Source organism: Cnephaeus nilssonii, assembly GCF_951640355.1.
Source record: "Cnephaeus nilssonii genome assembly, chromosome: 16".
NCBI lineage: Eukaryota > Metazoa > Chordata > Mammalia > Chiroptera > Vespertilionidae > Cnephaeus > Cnephaeus nilssonii.
Window position 1 is genome coordinate 28,259,314 of NC_137087.1, and position 20,661 is coordinate 28,279,974.

Sequence of the window (20,661 nt, forward strand, 5' to 3'; positions counted from 1 at the left end):
ATATATAGGTAATAGATCATCTAAGGTTGAGTTCTTCTTTAAGAAAAACCCTACTTATGTGTCAGACTGAAGCATTATCTGGATTGAGAACTAGAGCTAATGATTTGCCCAAATTAAGATGAGTCTCACTATCTGTATGTTTGCCCATATGAAGACAAGACTCACTATTTATATGTATTTTCTCCCATATGGCCTACTGGAAAGAGCCAGCACAGCCTTTAGAATCAGACAACTTAGGATCAGATCCCAGCTCAGCCATTTCCTAGACATGTGACCTGTGGCCACTTCCAACTTCACTTTACTCAACTGCAAATTTAAGTGGGTAGCATCTGTTTCATGGGTTGTTGTGGAGATTAAGTGAGATGATGTATGTCTGATAGGATTTGCACAAAGTAAGGGCTTAATAATTGGTAGGGTTGGTTTATTATCTCAATTACATATATTCTCTTTTAAAATGAAGAACTTGTTGATCTAAATAAGTAGGTATCAGTTTGGGCAGGGGCTGTAGCAGAAATCTGTTTTTCTTCTGAAAAGTTTTTGCAGGATAAAAGGTATTTATATTTCAATCATCGATGGTCAAAAATTTCTTAGTTTATGGAATTATAGAATCACTGAAATGTACACAGAAAAAAAAGTGCATGTATCGAACACTCATTAGAATGGCCACTATCAAAGAAAGGAGAACAGAACAAGTGTTGGGGAGGGTTTGGAAAAACTGGAACCCTTATGCTCTGTTGTGGAACTGTGAAATGGTACAGCCACTATGGGAAAAGGGTATGGAGATTACTCAAAAGGCTAAATGTAGTATTTCTGTATGATCCAGCAATTCCACTTCTGGCCCCCCAAAAATTAGAGCAGGGTCTCAGAGAGGTATTTGTATGCCCACATGCATAGCAGCATTATTCACAATAGGCAAAAGGTGGAAGCAACCCAAGTTGCTGAATGAATAAGCAAAATATGGTATATACATACAATGGAATATTGTTCAGCCTTTAAAAGGTAAAAAATTCTGACATATGCTATTGTTGAATGAACCTTGAGGACATTATGCTGAATGAATTAAGCTAGCCACAGACACGCAAATATTATGTGGTTTCATTTATATGAGGTACCAAGAGGACTCAAATTCATAGAGTTAGAAAATGGAGTGGTGGTTGTCAGGCCTGGGGAAGACGAAAATGGGGAGTTGTTGAATGAGTATAGAGTTTCAGAGTTGCAAGATGAAAAGAGTTCTGCAGGTTGATTACACAACGAAGTGAATGTATTTAACACTGAGCTGTTTACTGAAAAATGACCAAGGTGGGAGTTTTATATGTATTTTATCACAAACATTTTTTTCAATTTAAAGCATATTCTGAAAACCATTGGACAAGATATCTCCAAAAACCAGTATGTAACATCCAATGGTGCAAAGGTAGAGGGGGAGTTAGTAACTGAGGGACGAGGTCCAAGCCAGTGTCAGCCCGTTTCTCTGCCCATCTGGCGGCAGCTGGCATTGTGTGTACAGCTGAGGCTGTGTCAGGGGCGAGGGGGGAGTGGCCTACTTGCCCTAACTGGGTCTTCCCACACTGCTAAATCACTGGTGGGAATGGTGGGAGACCTGGCAGTGCCTTATCTAAATTGCTGATGAGCCATCATCTATTCATCCAAGAGAAAGCCTCTAACAGTATTTATGATAAATAGCTTCATATTATCCTTAAGAGAAAATAAATAAACCCCTTGAGTTTTTTTAGAGCAGAACAAAGCAAATACTGAGAGCCTGATTTCACAACAGACATCAAATACCCAAGCACTGGCTGCTGCTTTCTGGGGAGCCCAGCACTATCGCCAGTCTCATCGATGGGAGTGGTCGGTCTCCCAGAAAAGGGGGTGAGGTTGAGGAAGTGTCTGTGACATCGGTATCTTCTGTGTCAGTCTCAGCAAGACCTGTGTGGACTTAATCTCCTCACCCAGGAAGCACAGAGAGAGAAAAGTTGGTGTCAAATAATCCAGTGGTTAGTATAACTGAAGAAGAGAAAAATACTTGCTCAAAGAAGTCCTATTTCATTTCATTAGAAACTCATGAAAAGAAAGATGGATATTTACTAAGGTGGTCATCTTAATAATGATTGCTGTAGTATAAGGGAAGTGTCTGAGTTTATTTTATACTTTATTTATTAACTAGAGGCCCAGTACACGAATTTGTGCATGGGTGGGGTCCAGCGATTGGGGCTGATCGGGGCCAGGTCGGCTGGAGGGGGGGCCACAGGAGGTCTGCTGGCTGGCCCCGCCCCTGATTAGGGAGGGGGCCAGCCAGGGGGAGGGGCTGCGGGCAGTTGGACAGCTGCCCCCACCCCCAATCAGGGGGCAATTGGGGCCCAGTGCATGTCAAAGCAACCAGTCGTTCCAGTTGTTCTGGCATTCTGGTCCTTGGCTTTTATATATTTAGACTAAAGGCCCGTTGCAGAAGATTCCTGCAAGAATAGGGCTTCCTGCGGCGGTCTCCACCGCCCCGCCTGCTTCCCTCCCTTCTCCGCCGCCACACTTGCTTCCCTCCCTTCTCCGCCGCCACGCTTGCTTGCTTCTCCACAGCTTCGCTCCCTTCTGCAGCGCTTGGCTTCCTTCTACTCTGTCTTCAGTCTTCACTCTGCACCTGGATATGCAAATTAACCACCATCTTGGTTGGGTTAATTTGTATACTCGCTCCTGATTGGCTGGTGAGCGTGGCTTGTTGGCGTAGCAGAGGTATGGTCAATTTTTTTTTCCAATTTTTTTTATTAAGGTATTATATGTGTACATATCTTGCCATTGCCCCCCCCCACCCCACTCCCATATATGCCCTCACCCCCCAGAGTTTTGCGTCCATTGGTTATGCTTATATGCATGCATACAAGTCCTTTGATTGATCTCTTATCTCCCCCATCTCTCCCTAACCTTCCCCCTGTAATTTGACAGTCTGTTTGATGCTTTACTGTCTCTGTATCTATCTTTTTTTTCAATTTTATAATGTTCTTTATTATCCATAAATGAGTGAGATCATGTGGTATTTTTCTTTCATTGTATGGTCAATTTTCATGTTTCTCTTTTATTAGATAGGATAATAGATCATCTAAGGTTGAGATCTTCTTTAAGAAAAATCCTATTTATGTGTCAGACTGAAGGCTGGAGTGTTTATTATCTTTCACTGTTTGTAATTTTCCTGGTTATATCCTTGAAATTCCCAGTTCTTATTAACAGCATCATTCATTTGCATCATTCATTTTATGGATTTCTTAGGGCATTAAAAACTTAGACATTTTTAAAAAAAGAAATAAGGTAATGATACGTATAACAAAATGGATGAACCTTGAAAACATATTCTGAGTGAAAGAAGACAGACACAAAAGGTGACATATTGTATGATTCCATTGATATGAAATGTCTAGAATAGGCAAATCCATAAAGGCAATAGATCAGTGGTTTCCAGGGACTGGGAGGACAGAGGAATGGAAAGTGATTGCTTAATGATATGGGGTTTCTTTTTATTTATTTATTTTTCAGTTGACATATATTATTTTAGTTTCAGATATATATCATAGTGATTAGACATATACCTTAACAAAGTGATCACCCTGATAAGTCTAGTACCCATCTTACAAGTATAGAATATGGGTTTCTTTGGGGGATGATAAAAATGTTCTAAATAAATACTAGTGATGGTTACACAACTTGTGAATATACTAAAAATCACTAAATTGTACACTTGCAAATAGCCAATTTTATGGTATGTGAATTTTATCTCAATAAACCTGCTCTAAAATAAACTATCAGACAAGATTTAAGGTAGACAAAAATGACCAAAAAATAAAAAGCTTTTATACCTTCAAGGAAATGAAAGGAAACAGGAATTCAGTTCTTTCTTTTTCTACATTGTATCAAAAGATATGACTGTTAAATATTATTTACCAAATATTTATTGCCTCTTCTGTGCCTGGAGATTAGCAAATTTGACCGTGCAGGGGAAGAAAAAAACGTTTTCCTCTGTCTTCTTAGGTTCAGTTCCAGGGACCATGCAAATTAAACTGACTACAGATAAACTAACAGGAGCAAGGGTTTGTGTATGCACAGAAAAGAAGTGAAGGCGCACAGATGCTGTTAGACCCTGGAGGGTTATATATTATTCTAACAAAGGATGATACATTTTTGGAGAATGACAAGACAAAGGCAAGGGGTTTGGGGCTCCTCGGGGTGGTAAATTATGGGGAGATGAATATGTGGGGGAGAGAACTAATGGTAGAAAAAGTTTGTTTAGCAAGGTTTGTTTTGCAGATCAAGTTGTGCCTTCTCCATGGATGTGTGAGTAAGAGTCATCCTCCTCTTCCTGTCCTCCTACCTTTACAAAAGGAAATGTATGCCTTGCTTTTAGACAGAAACGGGGAGGACAGAGAGCTCAAAACAAAGATTTTTTTCAAAAGGCATATGTATCTACATGGTGAACAAGGATGCTAATAATCCTTGCTAAATGTTTTTCCTGTGCTTTCTCTGGGTACCTATTTAGTAATCATTTTCTGTTCCTATTTATAATAGAAATAGAACTAAAGTGTAAGAGACTAGAATAAGAAAACACAGATGCTAAAATATAGGTTTTAAATGCAAACCATGATCACATTAAAATCCTTATCTTCAAACATCTTATTTTGCCACTCTGACTTTTTTTTTATTACCATAAGAGAAGTAACTTAGAGGGAAACATTATTGCAAGTGCTAAGAATAGCAGAAGATCCCAGATAACTTCTCGACTTAACATTTAATTATTTTAGAATTTGCACTCAGTTGAGACAATATTAAGGAACTAAAGACATCATATTAATCTTTTGTTCTCTAGAAGACTTCAAGTGCTATCATCCACCTACTCTTTCACTTGGTGATAACCTCCCCAGATATTTTAGAAAAGATGAGGAAGTGGAGGAGATCAGAAATCCACTGCCCTTTATATATTTAAATGCAATAAAGAGTCTGCCACTTATTACGAGTAAGGTAGGAATGGCCCAGTTTTGATTTTGTGATGTTGCAGAAATGATCTTGCTTTAGTGATTATTTCATAAAGGAACTTTAGTGATTATTTCATAAAGGCTACCACCTCAGCTGGTTTTTTCAGCAACAGAGATCAGAAATAGGCAAGCAATTCCACCACTTTCCAGCAGAGGGAGCTATTTCTTCCAGGTCCTTGATTTTAAAAGTACCACATGTACCTATCACGCTATAGCGGCCATGTCCCTGCTCCCACTTCCCCTTCCTCTCTGACACTATTGCCCAGCCATGGGACTTCTGAAGTGTTCACACACTGAGCTGTGCAGAGCTGACCCTTCTCTAACACCTTTGCATTCATCCTGAGAACTGGCAACCTTAGCACCTTCTTAGAGCTCACCAATTACTTCAGGTCCACATGTTTTTTTTCTCCCCAAGTTTTTCATTATGTACTTGTGAGATGTGGTCATTACATACATTTTTTTTTTAATTTCTGCACCATATGATAATAAAAAGAACAGTAGTTGCTAACACTTTTATAGTGTTTACCTAATGCCAAGCACTATTCTTAAGACTCCACACTTATTAACTCACTAGGGGCCCAGTGCACAAATTCATGCACCTTGAAAGGAACTGTGGGCCAAGAGGCTGCGGTGGGCACAGCGGTGGGTCTCAGCCCATTCTCTGTGCCCCCACCTGGCCCGTCCCACCACGGCCCCCGGTCCCCTGTCTGCTGGAAGCCCTGCTCCCACTTCTGCCACTCCCACACGCTGACAGCACCGGCCCCACTCGCACCCGCTGACAGCACAGAGCGATGGGGTCCAGTGCCAGCAGCGGGTGCAAGCAGGACCGATGCTGTCAGCAGGTGCGAGCAGTGGCTGCTTCCCTGATCGCCCCTCAGGAGCAGGGGGAGGTGGAGAAGCCCTCGGGCGATTGGGGCTGCCGCTCGCACCCGCTGATACTGCTGAGTGATCAGAACCGGTGCTGGGTACTGGCAGCAGGTGTGAGCAGTGGCTCCGGTGCCAGCCCTGATTTCCCCTCAGGAGCATGGGGAGGTAGAGAATCCCTGAGGGGCGATCAGGGCCAGCAGCCGCCGCTTGCACCCACTGACGGCACCGAGTGATTGGGGCCGATGTCAGGCACTGGCAGCAGGTGCGAGCACCTGGTGGGACTGCGGCACATGGGAGCAGAGAATTTTCAGTAACCACCAGAGTCTCACCCCCATGACAGCGACCGGTGCCCGGCCTTGGTCTGGTGTCCCTGCTCACCCGCTTTACCATCCCACCATGTCCAATGCCCACCATGTTCCGCGCTCTGCCGCCTGCTGCCAATGCCCATGTTCTGCGCAAAGCCCCCTGGTGGTCAGCACACCTCATAGCAACCAGTTGTTTGGTTATTTTGCTGTTCAGCCTATTTGCATATTAGGGTTTTATATATATAGATTAGCCTGAGTTTACAGATAGCAAATCTGTGATATAAAGAAATTAAATAAACTTAACTGAAGTTATGCAGCTAGTGTGCAGTAGGCCTGGGATTTTTTTTTTTTTTTTTTAGATTTTTTAAATTGATTTTTAGAGGGAACCATTGATGTGAGAGCATAACATCAATAGTCTCCTCCTGCAGCAATACGATCCCCCCACTCCCACCAGGGATTCAAGCCGAAACCCTGGCATGTGCTCTGAACACCCTGGCAGCCTTGCAGTGTATGGGAGGACACCCAACCACCGGAGCCGCACTGGCCAGGGCTGGGCCTGGGATTTGAACCCAAGCATTCTGGCTCCATAGTACTTTCTCTTAACGTCTCTTAACTTACTGCACACTGACTCCTATACTTTCTTACTCTTATCATGCTGTTCGGTACTCAAAAAATGCTTTAATAGTGAGAATTGGTTCCATGTTTGTATGGCTTATAAGTGCAGAGTCAGCGTGGTCTAGTGAAAGAAGCCAACACTCTGGGGTCATACATATTATGGCAGCTTTGTGACCTTTGGCACGTTACTTGCTTATTTATTTTTAGTTTTAGTTGCCTCATTTATAATATAAAGGGAAAAAATAACTAGTACTTCTTTCTAGTTTTATGTGTTAAATGAGATAAAAGACACGGAATACCTGTAAATTTGCTTCCTCTTTTTGATGTGAATGTTCTCAGACCTCCTCTTGGTAGTCCTGTGACGGAGGCACTGGAGGTATCATGTCCATTATCCAGATGAAAATATGAGTTCATAGAGGATAAGACACATTCCCAGTATCTATCGGGAAAGTGGGTATGGAAGAGATTTAGGGCCTGGTCTTCTTCTTCCTAATGAAATATGCTTTGTGCTAGACCAATGCCATGGAATTGAAATAAAGTTAGCACCAGGATTGAATTCCTTACCTCTGAACTCATCAGTAAAAACCTTTTTTGCATTTTTCTAAGTTTTGTAGTTTAGGAAGCACAGTAAAAGTTTTTATTTTGAAGTTAGAGGATCTTACTCTAAAGAGTGATCATTGCATAATATAACCTCACTATATGACATCATGAACTACATGTTACTGTAGAAGAGTAGGACTTTGTAGACATCCTGAGAGATCTTAGCTTGTTCTGAGTGATTTGCTTCTTTTTTCCCTGAAAGTGGGAAGCAAAACCTATTCTTCTGAATTGAGATTTTTCACTCCCCAACTTCAGTGGTTGGTATCTTCCAGAAGTGTAGGTTATAGGTGAAAGGTCTTATTGGAAAACCAAATAGAAGGAGATTAGCACAGAAGAACATGATAAACTGGAAGGAAAAAAAAAAAGGCTAGAAGAGAAACTATAGTGAGAACACAAATCCTCGCTTTAGGGGACACAGCAGTGACCCATGTTGTTCTAAGCACTTGATTAGGTTATTGGCCTGGAAATTTGAGAGAATTAAACCTGCTGAGCACTATGATTTTGTTCAGTCAAAATTCTGAATATCCAAATCTTGTTAATGTTTTATATAATATTTCTGGAGCCAATTTTTATTGTTGTTTGGAAAATATACATATGTGTGTACATATGTGATTGCTTTTTTGTCTTTATCTGCCATCTTTGAAAAAGGGTTGAGGAGAAGTAAATACTAGAGAAAGGAAGGGAGGGACTGGCTAATCAGATGTTCACTTTAAGTTTTTTAGAGTAAATATTAAATTGAATAGTTTAATGGGTAAGTTAAATGAAATAAGGAGTTATTGTGCTAGAGATAAAAATATGATTTTTTCTTGTTTTCTTTTTAAATTACAGTTGACATACAATATTGTATTAGTTTCAGGTGTACAACCCCGTGATTAGACATTTATATAACTTACGAAGTGATCACCCCGATAAATCTAGTACCCATCTGACACCATATAGTTATCACGATATTATTGCCTATATTCCCTGTGCTGTACTTTACATCCCTGTGGCTGTTCTGTAACTACCAGTTTGTACTTCTCAATCCCTTCGCCTTTTTCACCCATCCCACTAACCCCTGTCCCATCTGGCAACCGTCAAAGTATTCTCTGTATCTATGAGTCTGTTTCTGTTCTGCTTGTTTGTTTATTTTGTTTTTTTAGATTCCACATATTAAGTGAAATCCTCTGGCATTTGTCTTTCTCTGTCTGACTTGAAAACAGTGATTTTTAAATAAGCCCAAATGAGCTTAGTGAAATGGAAGGGGCAATGCCTGGGAACTGGGAACCCCAGGGTCCTGGCCCAGCTTCAAGCCCTGGGACTCCGGGCAGTCACTTAATCTGCCTGGTCTCTTCCTTCTCTATAAAATAGGTAATTAGACTGAATGAATTCCAAAATGCTAATGTACCCCATTACAGTGAATATTATGTCTTTGGTACAAGAAAAAAATATTATATTCAAAGCTGATTTATACCCAATTAGAGTAGTATTTACTTTTGTTTTCACTAAATCCAGGTTAGCTTCAAAACGCCAGGTTGACTTTGTTTTTATCCAAGTTTTAATTCAGGTCTCTTTTTAGAAGGAACATATAGATCTTTAACTCTAGACTTACTTAATTTTCTATATTAATGGGGAAAAATTAGTAATATATATTTACCTTTGAGATATCTTCAAACTTAAAAAATTACTTCAAGTTCAAATACCAGGCAACTTAATAAGGAGGTAAAGCCTTCCATGGTTGTCAGAGTGAAGAATGCAAATGTTGGGAACTGGGACAGAGGTGGTGGTGATGGTGGTGGTGGTGGGCTACAAAGTAGGTAATAATAAAAAAGAAATACAGTCACTGTTTTCAGCATACTTTACACAAATATACACACATCTGCACAATGGAATACTAAGCTGCTGTAAAAAGGAAGGAACTCCTACCATTTGCAACAGCATGGATGGAGCTGGAGAGCATTATGCTAAGTGAAATAAGTCAGTCAGAGAAAGATAATTATCACATGATCTCATTTGTGGATTATAATGAAAAACACAAACTAATGAACAAAAACAGATCTAGAGGCAGAGAAGCATCAATCAGATGCTCAAACCTCATAGGGAAGGTAGGGGAGGGTGGTGGTAAAGGGAAGAGATCAACCAAAGGACTTGTATGCATGCATATAAGCATAAGGGATGGACGCAGACAACAAAGGGTAAGGGTAGGACTGGGGGGTGGGGCGGGCAATGGGGGAATAAGGACACATTTGTAATACCTTAATAAAGAAAAGGAAAAGGGAAGAGAAAAGAAAAGAATAGCATGAAGAAGCAAAAAAAATCATCTGTAATCTCCACCAAGAGATAAATTGTTAACATTTGGATCAACATCTAACTCTTCAGCCTTTTTAGAATGTATCTATACACATACTTATGTACAAAAATAAGAGCATGGTTTTCATGTTCTTTTATGTCTTAATTTTTACTTAATATATATATTTCCTAGGTTATTAAGTTATCACAGTCTACCTTCTAATGTTGTATCACTTTACCTAGTGTGAGAGCCTGAGTTGTAATTCTCCTCTGCCACCTATGTGCAGTTGGCATCTTACATTTTACTTTTGCATATATTGTAAACCCCATAATTTACTACTTTAGACAATCAATTAACTCTTATATTTACCTTATAAGAGTTACCTTCATTTATTTCTATATTTCTTTGTGTAGATCTCAGTTTCTGTCTTGTATCATATTCCTACTGCCTACAGAAAGTCCTTTAACATTTTTTATTGCAGGACTGCTAGTAATGAATTTGCTTAGCTTTTGTTTATCTTAAAATATTTTTATTTCTCAATGTTTTAAAAGATATTTTTGCTGGGAATAGAATTCTCATTTGACATTTGTTTATATTCAGTACAGAAAGATGTCACTTTTTTGTTTTCAGGATTGCATAATTTCTGACAAGCGGTCTCCTGTAATTACAGTATTATCTTTTTCTCTACAAGAAATATGTCCTTTTTCCTTTGGTTATCTTCAAGATTTTTTCTTTATCTTTCATTTTGAGCAATTTGATTGACGTGTTTGGTTATGGAGTATGTCATTATTCTGAGATAATTCTTGACCATTATCTCTTCACATATTTCATTTGCCAAATTCTCTCTTCCTTCTCCTTTTGTGATTCCATTCAGTTGTTTTATATTGTCCTGTGGCTCTTGGACACTCCTTTCTTTTTCACTCTTTTTTTTTTCTCTCCATGCATCTCATTTGGATCATTTATGGATGTATCTTTAAGTTCACTGGTTCTTTCCTCAGTTATGTGAAGTCTGCTGATGAGTCCATCAAAGGAATTCATTTCCAATATTGTGGGTTTTCTTATCAAGTGTTTCCATTTGGCTCTCCCTAACTTTTGATGCATGTTGTTCACCGGTCCCACTAGTTAGAATACTGAATATTATGTCCAGAACAGGAGAGAATGAGGTAAATAGTACCTTGGTCTGGAAATAGGCATACCTTGTCTTCTATCAGGCTGCAAATGTGGCAGGTTGAGCCAGTTTAATCAAGAGTTGAACTGAATTTACTTTTTGTTTGAGTGCATCACAGGTTTTAAATTCCTCTCTAGGGGGGCTGTCATTGCCTTATGCTTAGGGGACTAGTAGAGGGGGCGGTGGGATTAGTGCTCCACCTCAGCTTTCCCTGCATAGCTGTTACACAGAGAACATCTGTTGCCAAGCTCCTGCCTGCCCTCACCAGTTGGCTACCGTTGCTTGCTACTCCTGTTAGGCTTGTGCTGGGGCTGAGGGTCTCTCATTCTGCCTCTGCTCCGGTCTTAGGAAGGGTGCCTAGGCCTCAGGGCTATGTCTCTCTTAGCATTTCTGCCCTTTCTACCACGGCAGTCAACCTCCGCTTTGTATCAGTGGTTGTAGATTTCAAGGCTCTTCTATGTACTGCCAAATTGCATCCCAGAAAGCACGTACAAACTTACATTTCACCAATGCAATTGAGGGTTCTACTAAACAAGACTTTCAGTCTCAAACATCATTGGGCTCTTGTGATCTGCGGGATTCCATAATTCTGTTGCTCACTTGTATAATGAAAATGCAACACTGGGCCTTGTGCATAAACCACTTTTCTGGTTAACTGAGGCATCAAAGTACAAATATCCTATTGAGAAGTTTAGAGGTACCATTGTCATTTAGATTTGCTCCTCATTGACAGAAGCAGTCACCACCCCACTCAGGAATTCGGAAGTATGTATTTCATTCAGAAGCTCCATTTGACAGAGATGAGAAGCAATAGTTTCAGCCTGAAGCATTATGATCCCTGAATGAAAATACCACTACCTAAAGGCTGGAACTGAATTCTGATCCTGATTCTGCCTCCAATTAGCTGTCTCTTAAATACACAAATTACTGACCAGTTTTATTCCTCAGTTTATGTATCTGTCAAGTAAGGTTAATGGTATAGCTTGCTGTGAAGAAAAAGTGAAATTACATCGTGTAAAGCCCTTTGCAGCACTTTTTAAGTGCTACAGAAATGTGAAATGTTCCTCTAAGAAGGGTCAGAGAGGTGTAGAAAACTGTGGGAGTTCGAAATTCAAGATACTCTTTTGACATCTACACATCCTCCATGTGAGAGAGTATGTGAGAAAATGAATATTTGCGAATACAAGAAGAGAACGAAATTAGAAATAGAGTTCTTTCTCTCACTAAAATTAGCCTACTTGTGGTAAAAGTTAGTTAAGTCCTGCTCAACCAGGCAAGGGCACATTTTAAGGGGAAATAGTATGTAAGCCTTGACTCTCGCAGGGAAGTGATGAGTTTGTGTCATATCTCACTCTGTACTCAGTAAGCCTCCTGTTAGACTGCGTTTCCCATAGACCTAACCCTCACCCCACCTCCTGTCTCAGGTCTAGAATTCGCCCACTGTGCTGCTTGGGTCATTAGAGTGTCACACACTTACACTCAGACAAAAGAGACAAGGAAGACAATTAACAAGTCATAAGGAAGTTTATCTGCTTCTGCCAGCTTTCATTCATACCAAAATACAGTCCACATCAAAGAGGACCAAAGCACTCACTATGCAAAACATAGAGTGTTATTTCCTGCAACCTGTTACATACTGTTAAAATCTTCCATTGTAAGCTGGTAGGTCTAGGGCAGGGGTCAGCAAATTACCAACCCAGGCCACCATCTGCTTTTGTAACAAAATGTTTTTTTTCCACATACAAATTAGGACTCTATTACCAATGCTGTTGACTATACACAGATGAGCTAGAGACACTACCCACCATCACTTACATGTTCCAATGCCATGGGAGATTGATAGGAAAATCATTCTGAAGCTTAAAAGGACTCTGACATGCAGATTGGTCATTGTCTTCTGCAGTCAAGACCATAAAGCGTTAGCGGGCCACTGATCTTTATTTTATTTTTTAATATTTTTATTGATTTCAGAGAGAGGAAGGGAGAGGGGGAGAGAGAGAGAGAGAGAGAGAGAGAGAGAGAGAGAGAGCCACTTAATGTACACTTTAAAGATTGTTCTCAAAGTGGATTTTGTTTTCTGCTTGGTAGCGTACTGCAGCTGTATTTTGCAAAGTTTCGTTCTTAGGGCTATTCGGTGAAAGCTTGCTTATTTTTATCACCTTTCTTCTTGTGCGCAAATGTTTTTTGGTAACTATGGCAGGCAACGTAGTGAGCAAGATCACAGCAGAAATGGAGGTTCCCAGGTAGAGCGCTCCCTGGTGCTCATCCATGGCTCACGTGAGTTTCATTGCCATTGCCAAGCGCCACCTGAAAGCCGTGCCACAGCGCTGTTCCCCATCTGCTGGGCGAGAGCTCAGTGGTGAACTGGCCATACGTGTTTCCTGCGGTTGCGATAGGCTGGGTTTCTGTTGTCGGGACTGGAGAAGATGAGCAGTTTCTCTCGGATGTTCTACGTGTGCACTGGCAGTGTAGCAGCAGAGGCAGGGACCCCAGGGGATGTTGGAAAGCTGGTGACCGTAAGTGGAGGTGGCTTAATGTTTAATAACATGTTGACTTTCAAATCATTAAACCACCCTGAGTGCTTAACGCAGCAGCAATACATGCCACTATGGGACTGGGCTGCATTCTTTATGGTTAAAGACACATTCCCTTTCTGAATGATTCCATTTAGCTTATAAGGCTTGTTCCTCCGAATGGTCACTCTGTATTCATTAGTCCAATGGTCGGCAAACTGCGGCTCGCGAGCCACATGCGGCTCTTTGGCCCCTTGAGTGTGGCTCTTCCACAAAATACCACGGCCTGGGCGAGTCTATTTTGAAGAAGTGGCATTAGAAGAAGTTTAAGTTTAAAAAATTTGGCTCTCAAAAGAAATTTCAATCGTTGTTCTGTTGATATTTGGCTCTGTTGACTGAGTTTGCCGACCACTGCATTAGTCCCAATGAGTTGGTTTGAACATGGAGACCCAGCACGTGGTTGTGACTTCACTAGCTGTTGAGTGGGCACAGGGCAGCGTGACAGGCTGACCCACCAGGCCACCCACTTGAACCTGAGAGACTACAGCATCTGTCCAAAGTAGTGTGAGGTTGTGAAGGCCGCACAAGGGTACATGATGGTATCATCCTGTCTGTGTGGCTCCTCCCTTGTGTCTTTAGTGATAGGAATTCTGCTCAGCTAGTCTTGGGTGGTTCTCGGTGATGGTTAGTCTACAGCTTAATTGTAACTCTGAAGTGCTCCTTAAATAAAGCTGTATTGGGACACAGCCACTCATTTCGGTGCATATTGTGTATGGCTGCTTTAGTGCTACAGGGGCAGAGCTGAGTAGCTGCAATGAAGATTGTTCGGCCTACAAAGCCCAATATGTGCTCTCTGGTGGCCCTTTGTAGAAAAAGTGTGGCTCTCCCTGGTCTGGAGCAATGATATGCGTCCCGTCCACTCCCACCAGCGTTACCAAAACAAATTGGTTTTATTCATGTTTCTTTCTGCTTCTTTCATTTAATGAATTATTATTGATTTATGCGTTAGCATCTATGAATAATGGGACATAGAGAGTTCTTCAGATGGGAAAATGTATAATGGCTAAAAGCATTGAATTGGAAAGGTTTATTGAAAATACAGGCCAAAAAGAACATGCTACATAATAGTGCATGAGAATGCAACCAACCGTATCCAGAATGTAGGAAATTCTACATTCTTTTTGTTTTGTTTTGTTGTTGTTGTTTCAGTAAATATATGGATATGGGAAAAAGAAGGTAGAGGAGGGCACCCCTGGAGATTGAAAGAGACCTAAGGGACACTTCAACCTCGATGTGCATCTTCTAACTTGAACAACCCAGCTGAGATTAATTGGAGATGATGGGAGAATTTGAAGTTTGACAGGGTCTTGGCGTTATCAAGTTATTTGTATTTGTTAGTTATAAGGGTACTGTGATTTTTAAGACATCCTTACCTGTTAGAGATAATTAAATTGTAGTCTTTGTGGATAAAATAACAGGGTTCCTAAACTTTTTTTCTTTTCTTAAACTCCTTCAGCCAGAAAAAAAATCATGGGGGATACAGAAGAAATAATATTGGCAAAAGATTGATAATTATTGAAGTGGGGTGATGCTGTTTATGCTTTTCTCTGAAATGTTGTGCCTGTTTGAACATTTTCATTATAAAGTGTATTTTTTTTTTAAACCCTGAGTTTAAGCGTCAGGTTTTCATTTGAATCTGGGTTTTACTAGCTGGTTCTAGATCTGTAAAATGGGCATTATAATTCAGGTTGTATATGACATTGTGAGGATTATGAGAATTAAATGAGGTAGTAGAGTTTTTGCACAGTGCCTAACACATAGGAAATGATCAATACCTGGTAGCTATTATATTGTATCTGCTATCAAACACCAAAAATATAACCCCTTCTGGGCTCAGTTCATGTATCTTGTAATTGACTTTTGTGAATAACAGCTCTTACACCCATATTGCTGCTACACACGGCTGTCAGGAACTGAAACACAGAATGCTTTTCACTGTGTGCACGAACTTCCTTGGCAGTTCGAAAACAGCCACAGCTACAGATGCAAAGAGGAAGAACTATGTACAGTACAGATGCAAAGAGGAAGAACTATGGCTCCGAAATCATGATTGGAATTTCAGATTGTCCTAACATGATGGCTGTTTCTCCACAGCAGTTTGTGTGTTTTTTTAAACCATAGTTTTGTGTGATATTGCTAACAAATGCCTGTGAACACGTGTGAACCCCGTGTGCATGGGAAGCCCTGTGACTATACAGTTTGTGCTGAGGGCAGCCCAGGAAGGCTGAGGACTGTGATGCTGCTTTAACCCAGCCTGGGCTGACTGAGCTGCTTCCGGGTCAGCCCCCCATTAGCCAACATGTATCTCACACACTTGTAGAAAAACACATTGACTGAAAGGTCCAGGATATCAGAGCCTCCCCCCTAAATAAAAGAAAATCATTATCTCATCCATCAACCACCTCAGGTAAATAAAATGAATGGGCTGGGACTTTTTATGGGTGTGGGAAGGTGTCTCCTTCTGAAGACAATTACTATCGGAAAGAAATATTGGAAGCCTACTATTCAACATGTTTTTTATAAAAAGAAAAAGAATGAAGACTGGTTGTGGGCGTTTTAGGAAACAATGTTTTGGTTAAACTGAAGATATTCGAACTGTAATTTTTTTTCTCTCTTCTTCCACAGAATGACATCACTCCTTTACACGTTGCATCAAAAAGAGGAAATGCCAACATGGTAAAACTACTGCTTGATCGAGGAGCTAAAATCGATGCCAAAACAAGGGTAGGAGTCAGTTTATGTACATGCTTATCCTTATTTTCGGGAGGTAGGAATACATCTCCTAATACCTTTGCACTGGTTCAATATTGGCTTTATTTTTGTTCATTTGTTGTAGTCTCTTGGAAAATGACTGCTAAGTTTTTTCTCCTTAAAATGGGATGATAATCCATATTTATAAATCTTTAATACATGTTTAAATGGTGCATGGTTTTAATTACAGAATCTAAGGTCTAAAGCCTAGAGTTTTAGTTGAGTTACATTGTCAAGAATTTAACCACTACTTGACACTCATGCTTAGCTATTCAGTCAATTTGATGCTAAACCTGATTTAAAAACAAACCTTTCTATCTTTGTGCCCTGCTGATGGGAATGTAAAATGGTCCAGCTGCTATAGAAAACCATATTGAGGTTCCTTAAAAAACTAAAAATAGAATACCCCATGATCCAGTAATTCCACTCCTGGGTACATGCCGAGTATAATTGATAGTAGAATGGTTGTTGCCTGGGGAACAAGAAAATGGGGAATTGTTGATCAATGGGTATATAGTTTCAGTTTTGCAAGAAGATAAAGTTCTAGAGATGTTATGCAGCAATGCGACTAAAGCTAACATTACTGAACTATATACTTAAAAATGGTTAAAGTAAATTTTACATTGTTTTTTAAAATAATTGTGAGTGAGAAAATAACTGAGACTTCGAATCAAGCTTGAATCCCAGGTCCTGGGTTTAGCTAGTTGACTTAGGTAGGATATTTAACCGTCTGCATGTTATTTCTCCTTGCAAATAAGAACAATTAATGGCTACCATGCAGCATTTTCATAAGATCAAGCTAATGTTTGTAAACTATGTGGTATAAACTTATCCAGAAATAAATCCCAGCCATTGCTAGTATATCTCAGAGCTCCAATCGCATTAAACTTCTAACCAAGGCATTTCTTTCAGCATTTCATGCATTTGTTACAAGGTACAAGCAGGAGCCAGGTTAACAAAAGGTGGTCTTGCCATAGACATCCACATAGATAGGAGTTTTGGATAGCTTTCCCTGTCTTGTAATTGTACCTCCCACAATCCTGTGCTTCTTCCTTCAAGAATCCTGATCTTCATGTTTCTAAAACTGGCCTGGTAACCTGAACTTGATTCCTGTAGCTCCTAAATGGACTACATCATTTATTAGCCACTACATTTATTCCCTCAACTAGTAAATGATTACTGAGCACCTACCTGGGCCAGACGTAGCGGGGTGATGGAACAAGACCAGACACTTTCCCTGCCCTCATGGCACTGGTAGGAAGTTCGTCCCCTGTATTCTGATCCTAAGGTAGCACAGCCGTAGGTATTTGGCAGGAGACCCAAACGTCTTTTTCCTGATGACTGTTGAACCTGAAAATTATGGCTATATTTTAAAAGAAATAAGCTTTCCAGAAAGGAGTGAAGAAAGATGAGGGTTGACCTGTCTGACTGGGGAAGTAAATTGAATTTCAATCAAATATATATTGTTATGTAGTAATATAATCTAGTGAATAATATATTATTTACACTCCACTGATAAGTTAAGGATACACGCTGTAATCCTTAACTTGAATAGAGATCTTACTGAACTGACTTTGTGTCATTTAATAAGAAGCAATTGCCAGGAGATAACAAATGCTAGACCATTGCTTTAAATGCCGGGGGTCTTCTGCTAAGTGTGGGCTGTTTAAAGAGGCTGCAAGGAATGAAAGAGAGGCCTTGCTTAATGCCAGTTGAATATCACGGAAGCTAGTGGATTGTTTGTAAATAGGGAGAATCTTTGAGAAGGGAAGTGAGGGAGGATGCAGTCAGTGGGAAAGAGAAGCTTGAAGAGACATATCTGGATTTCCAGCTGAGGTTTTAGCAAATGTGTGGATCAGAAATCACCTCATTTCATCCTCTCTTGATACAATCGTCAGTCACTTCTCAATCATTTATCAAACACTTGCTGTTTTGGGTACAAAGAGAGGAGAAAAGGGTACACAGGAAATTCTGGGGCATAAAGATGGGGCATATGGTGTCCTAGGGGAGGGCCAGGATAAAAACACAAAACACTCTTCTGAGAGAACGTATCAGAAATGAAATAATGTGCACAAGCAAATGGATGGCACAACCGGGTTTCCGTGCCACTTTGCCTCCCGGTTCTGAAAGGCTGTCTTCTTTTAAACAAGATGTAGATTCCTTCCTATGGGTTTAAACTGGATTTGCTTTTCTCGTGTGTTGTGTAAGTGACGCGTGAGTGTGAGGGAGACTTGGAGAAGCTGAGAACGGAAAAGCCCATCATTCTTCTATTGCTGTCCTGCGTGAAGTAGGGTGAAGGTGGGACCAGGCGCAGACTGAATTCCTGGCAGACTATATGGGAGAAAGTGTAGTACATACTCAAAATATGTCAACTATTCTTTGGTCTCCTCATCAGAGCTTCCCTTGTCTCTTGCTGAAATAACGGAGTGGCTGGATGTGTCGGGCTTGAAAGGGAGGGAGGGAGCCAGCTAAAATGTCAGAAAGCCCTGGGGACAAGCCTAAAAACTGACAACAAATTTTCATCAATATGTGTTTTACCAACACAGTCCAGTGGCTCTTGAGAAAATATTATCTACCCAACTACCTCTTACAAGGTACATGCTACTGTTGGAGCTACCTTGGTTTTTGTTTTTGTTTTTCTTTATTGACTAAGGTGTTACATATGTGTCCTTATCCTCCCATTGCCCCCCTCCCAACCTCCCGACCCCCACTCATGCCCTCACCCCCCTGGTGTATCTGTCCATTGGTTTGCTTATAAGCATGCATACAAATCCTTTGGTTGATCTCTCCTCCTTCCCCCCACCTTCCCCTGCCTTCCCTCTAAGGTTTGATGGTCTGATCAATGCTTCTCTGTCTCTAGATCTGTTTTTGTTCATCAGTTTATGTTGTTCATTATATTCCACAAATGAGTGAGATCATTGATATTTATCTTTCTCCAACTGGTCTAAGGGACCTAATTTTCTTGCTCTGTTCCCTGCATGGGCTGTACACCTAATAAAGAATTCCATTTAAAGGCAGACCCTTAGGCCCAGCCTGTGTAGCTCAGTGGTTGAGCATCAACCTATGAACCAGGAGGTCATGGTTCAATTCCCAGTCAGGGCACATGCCAGGGTGGGCTCAATCCCCAGTGTGGGGCGTGCAGGAGGCAGCCAAACAATTATTCTCTCGCATCATTGATGTTTCTTTCTCTCTCTTCCTCTCTCTGAAATCAATGAAAATATATATTTTTTTAAATAAATAAAAATATCAATCTGTTAGGTTTATATTTTGGAAGTAAAATATTTGATATATATAGCACACAAAATGAAACTAATAGTGTAAATACAATTATAATATTCCAAAATTCTCATATTACACATGAAGTGGTATAATCTTATTTCAATATAATATATATTATTATGTAATAATCTAATGAATAATATATTAAAGGCAGACCCTTAGACCCTTATCCACTGATAAGTTAAGGATAAATGCTGTAATCCCTAGGGCAACCACTAAAAAGAGATTTAGTTAAAAATCCAAAGTAGAAGATAGCTAGTGGCCTACATGATCATGCAATGATTAGAATAATAAATAATGCTCAAACCAAAAGAAGACTAGAAAGGAGAGACAAAAAAACATGAAGAGAATGGGAAAAGACACAACAAATAGCATAAGGGTTTTTTTTAGGCTCAGAGAGAAAGCTGTGATTTTCCAAGCAGAAAGAACAGCAGGAGGATTTTGCCTTATTTTAGTTTAGTATTAAACATATAGAATGCATGGCAGGATAAAAAGGAAGGGAATTAGAAAGATATATCTCTCTTTTATATATAAACGGCCAAAATTAATTTTTGATGTGAAAAGGAAATTGCTTGGTACTGTAGAAGGAATCCAGTCCTTCTGACGGAGGATAAGCCTGAGGTTAAAGTCTAATGTCAAGCATTTACTTGCATGTGACCTCGGGTGAGTACATTAATCCTCTGGAGCAGCTTTCTCATCTATAAGTGAATTTCACACGCCATTCTCACGAGTTGTATAGAGAATCAGTAATATCCCAAGAACAGAGCACCTGTAACAATAGGAGTGTTTCAAAAAATGTCATTTCACTTCCTCTTAGGCCAAATCTCTAACCGCCCAACACGCACAAAAGGGGAATACAGTCAGAACTCTTAGTGAAAGATACAGACGTGAGAACAGCTATTAGCCTGTACTTGATGCTCTTAATGTGTCTGGTTGTCATCATAACTCTCTTCTCCGGAGCACTACCTGTTTCTTCTTTGTTTTTAGTTTTCAATTAAATATCACATCCTGTTTTACATCCACAGTAGAGAAAAGTGTATATCCACAGAGTTCTCTCTGCTTGACTTCCTTTCTCTTCTCCAGAGTGAGTTTTTGCTTAGAAGAAAGAAAAGAAAGGAAACTAGAGGCTACAAATCAAAATAAATGTCTCTTTTTGACAGGATTTCCCGAGTAACAGATTTGTGTCATTTCAGTTTGGGCTTTGAGCAAACTCAACCTGTTACGC

The 20,661-nt window shown here is 40.2% G+C and overlaps 1 protein-coding gene across 17 annotated transcripts in view; it reads left to right on the forward strand.

The window, feature by feature from the left end:
* Positions 1-20,661, forward strand: part of ANK3 (ankyrin 3) — a 597,115-nt gene that overhangs the window by 423,672 nt on the left and 152,782 nt on the right. For all 17 annotated transcript variants that reach the window (XM_079793859.1, XM_079793850.1, XM_079793863.1 and 14 more), the window contains one exon: positions 16,032-16,130. In XM_079793859.1, the coding sequence (XP_079649985.1) occupies positions 16,032-16,130 (99 nt within the window). The remainder of the gene's footprint in view (positions 1-16,031; positions 16,131-20,661) is intronic.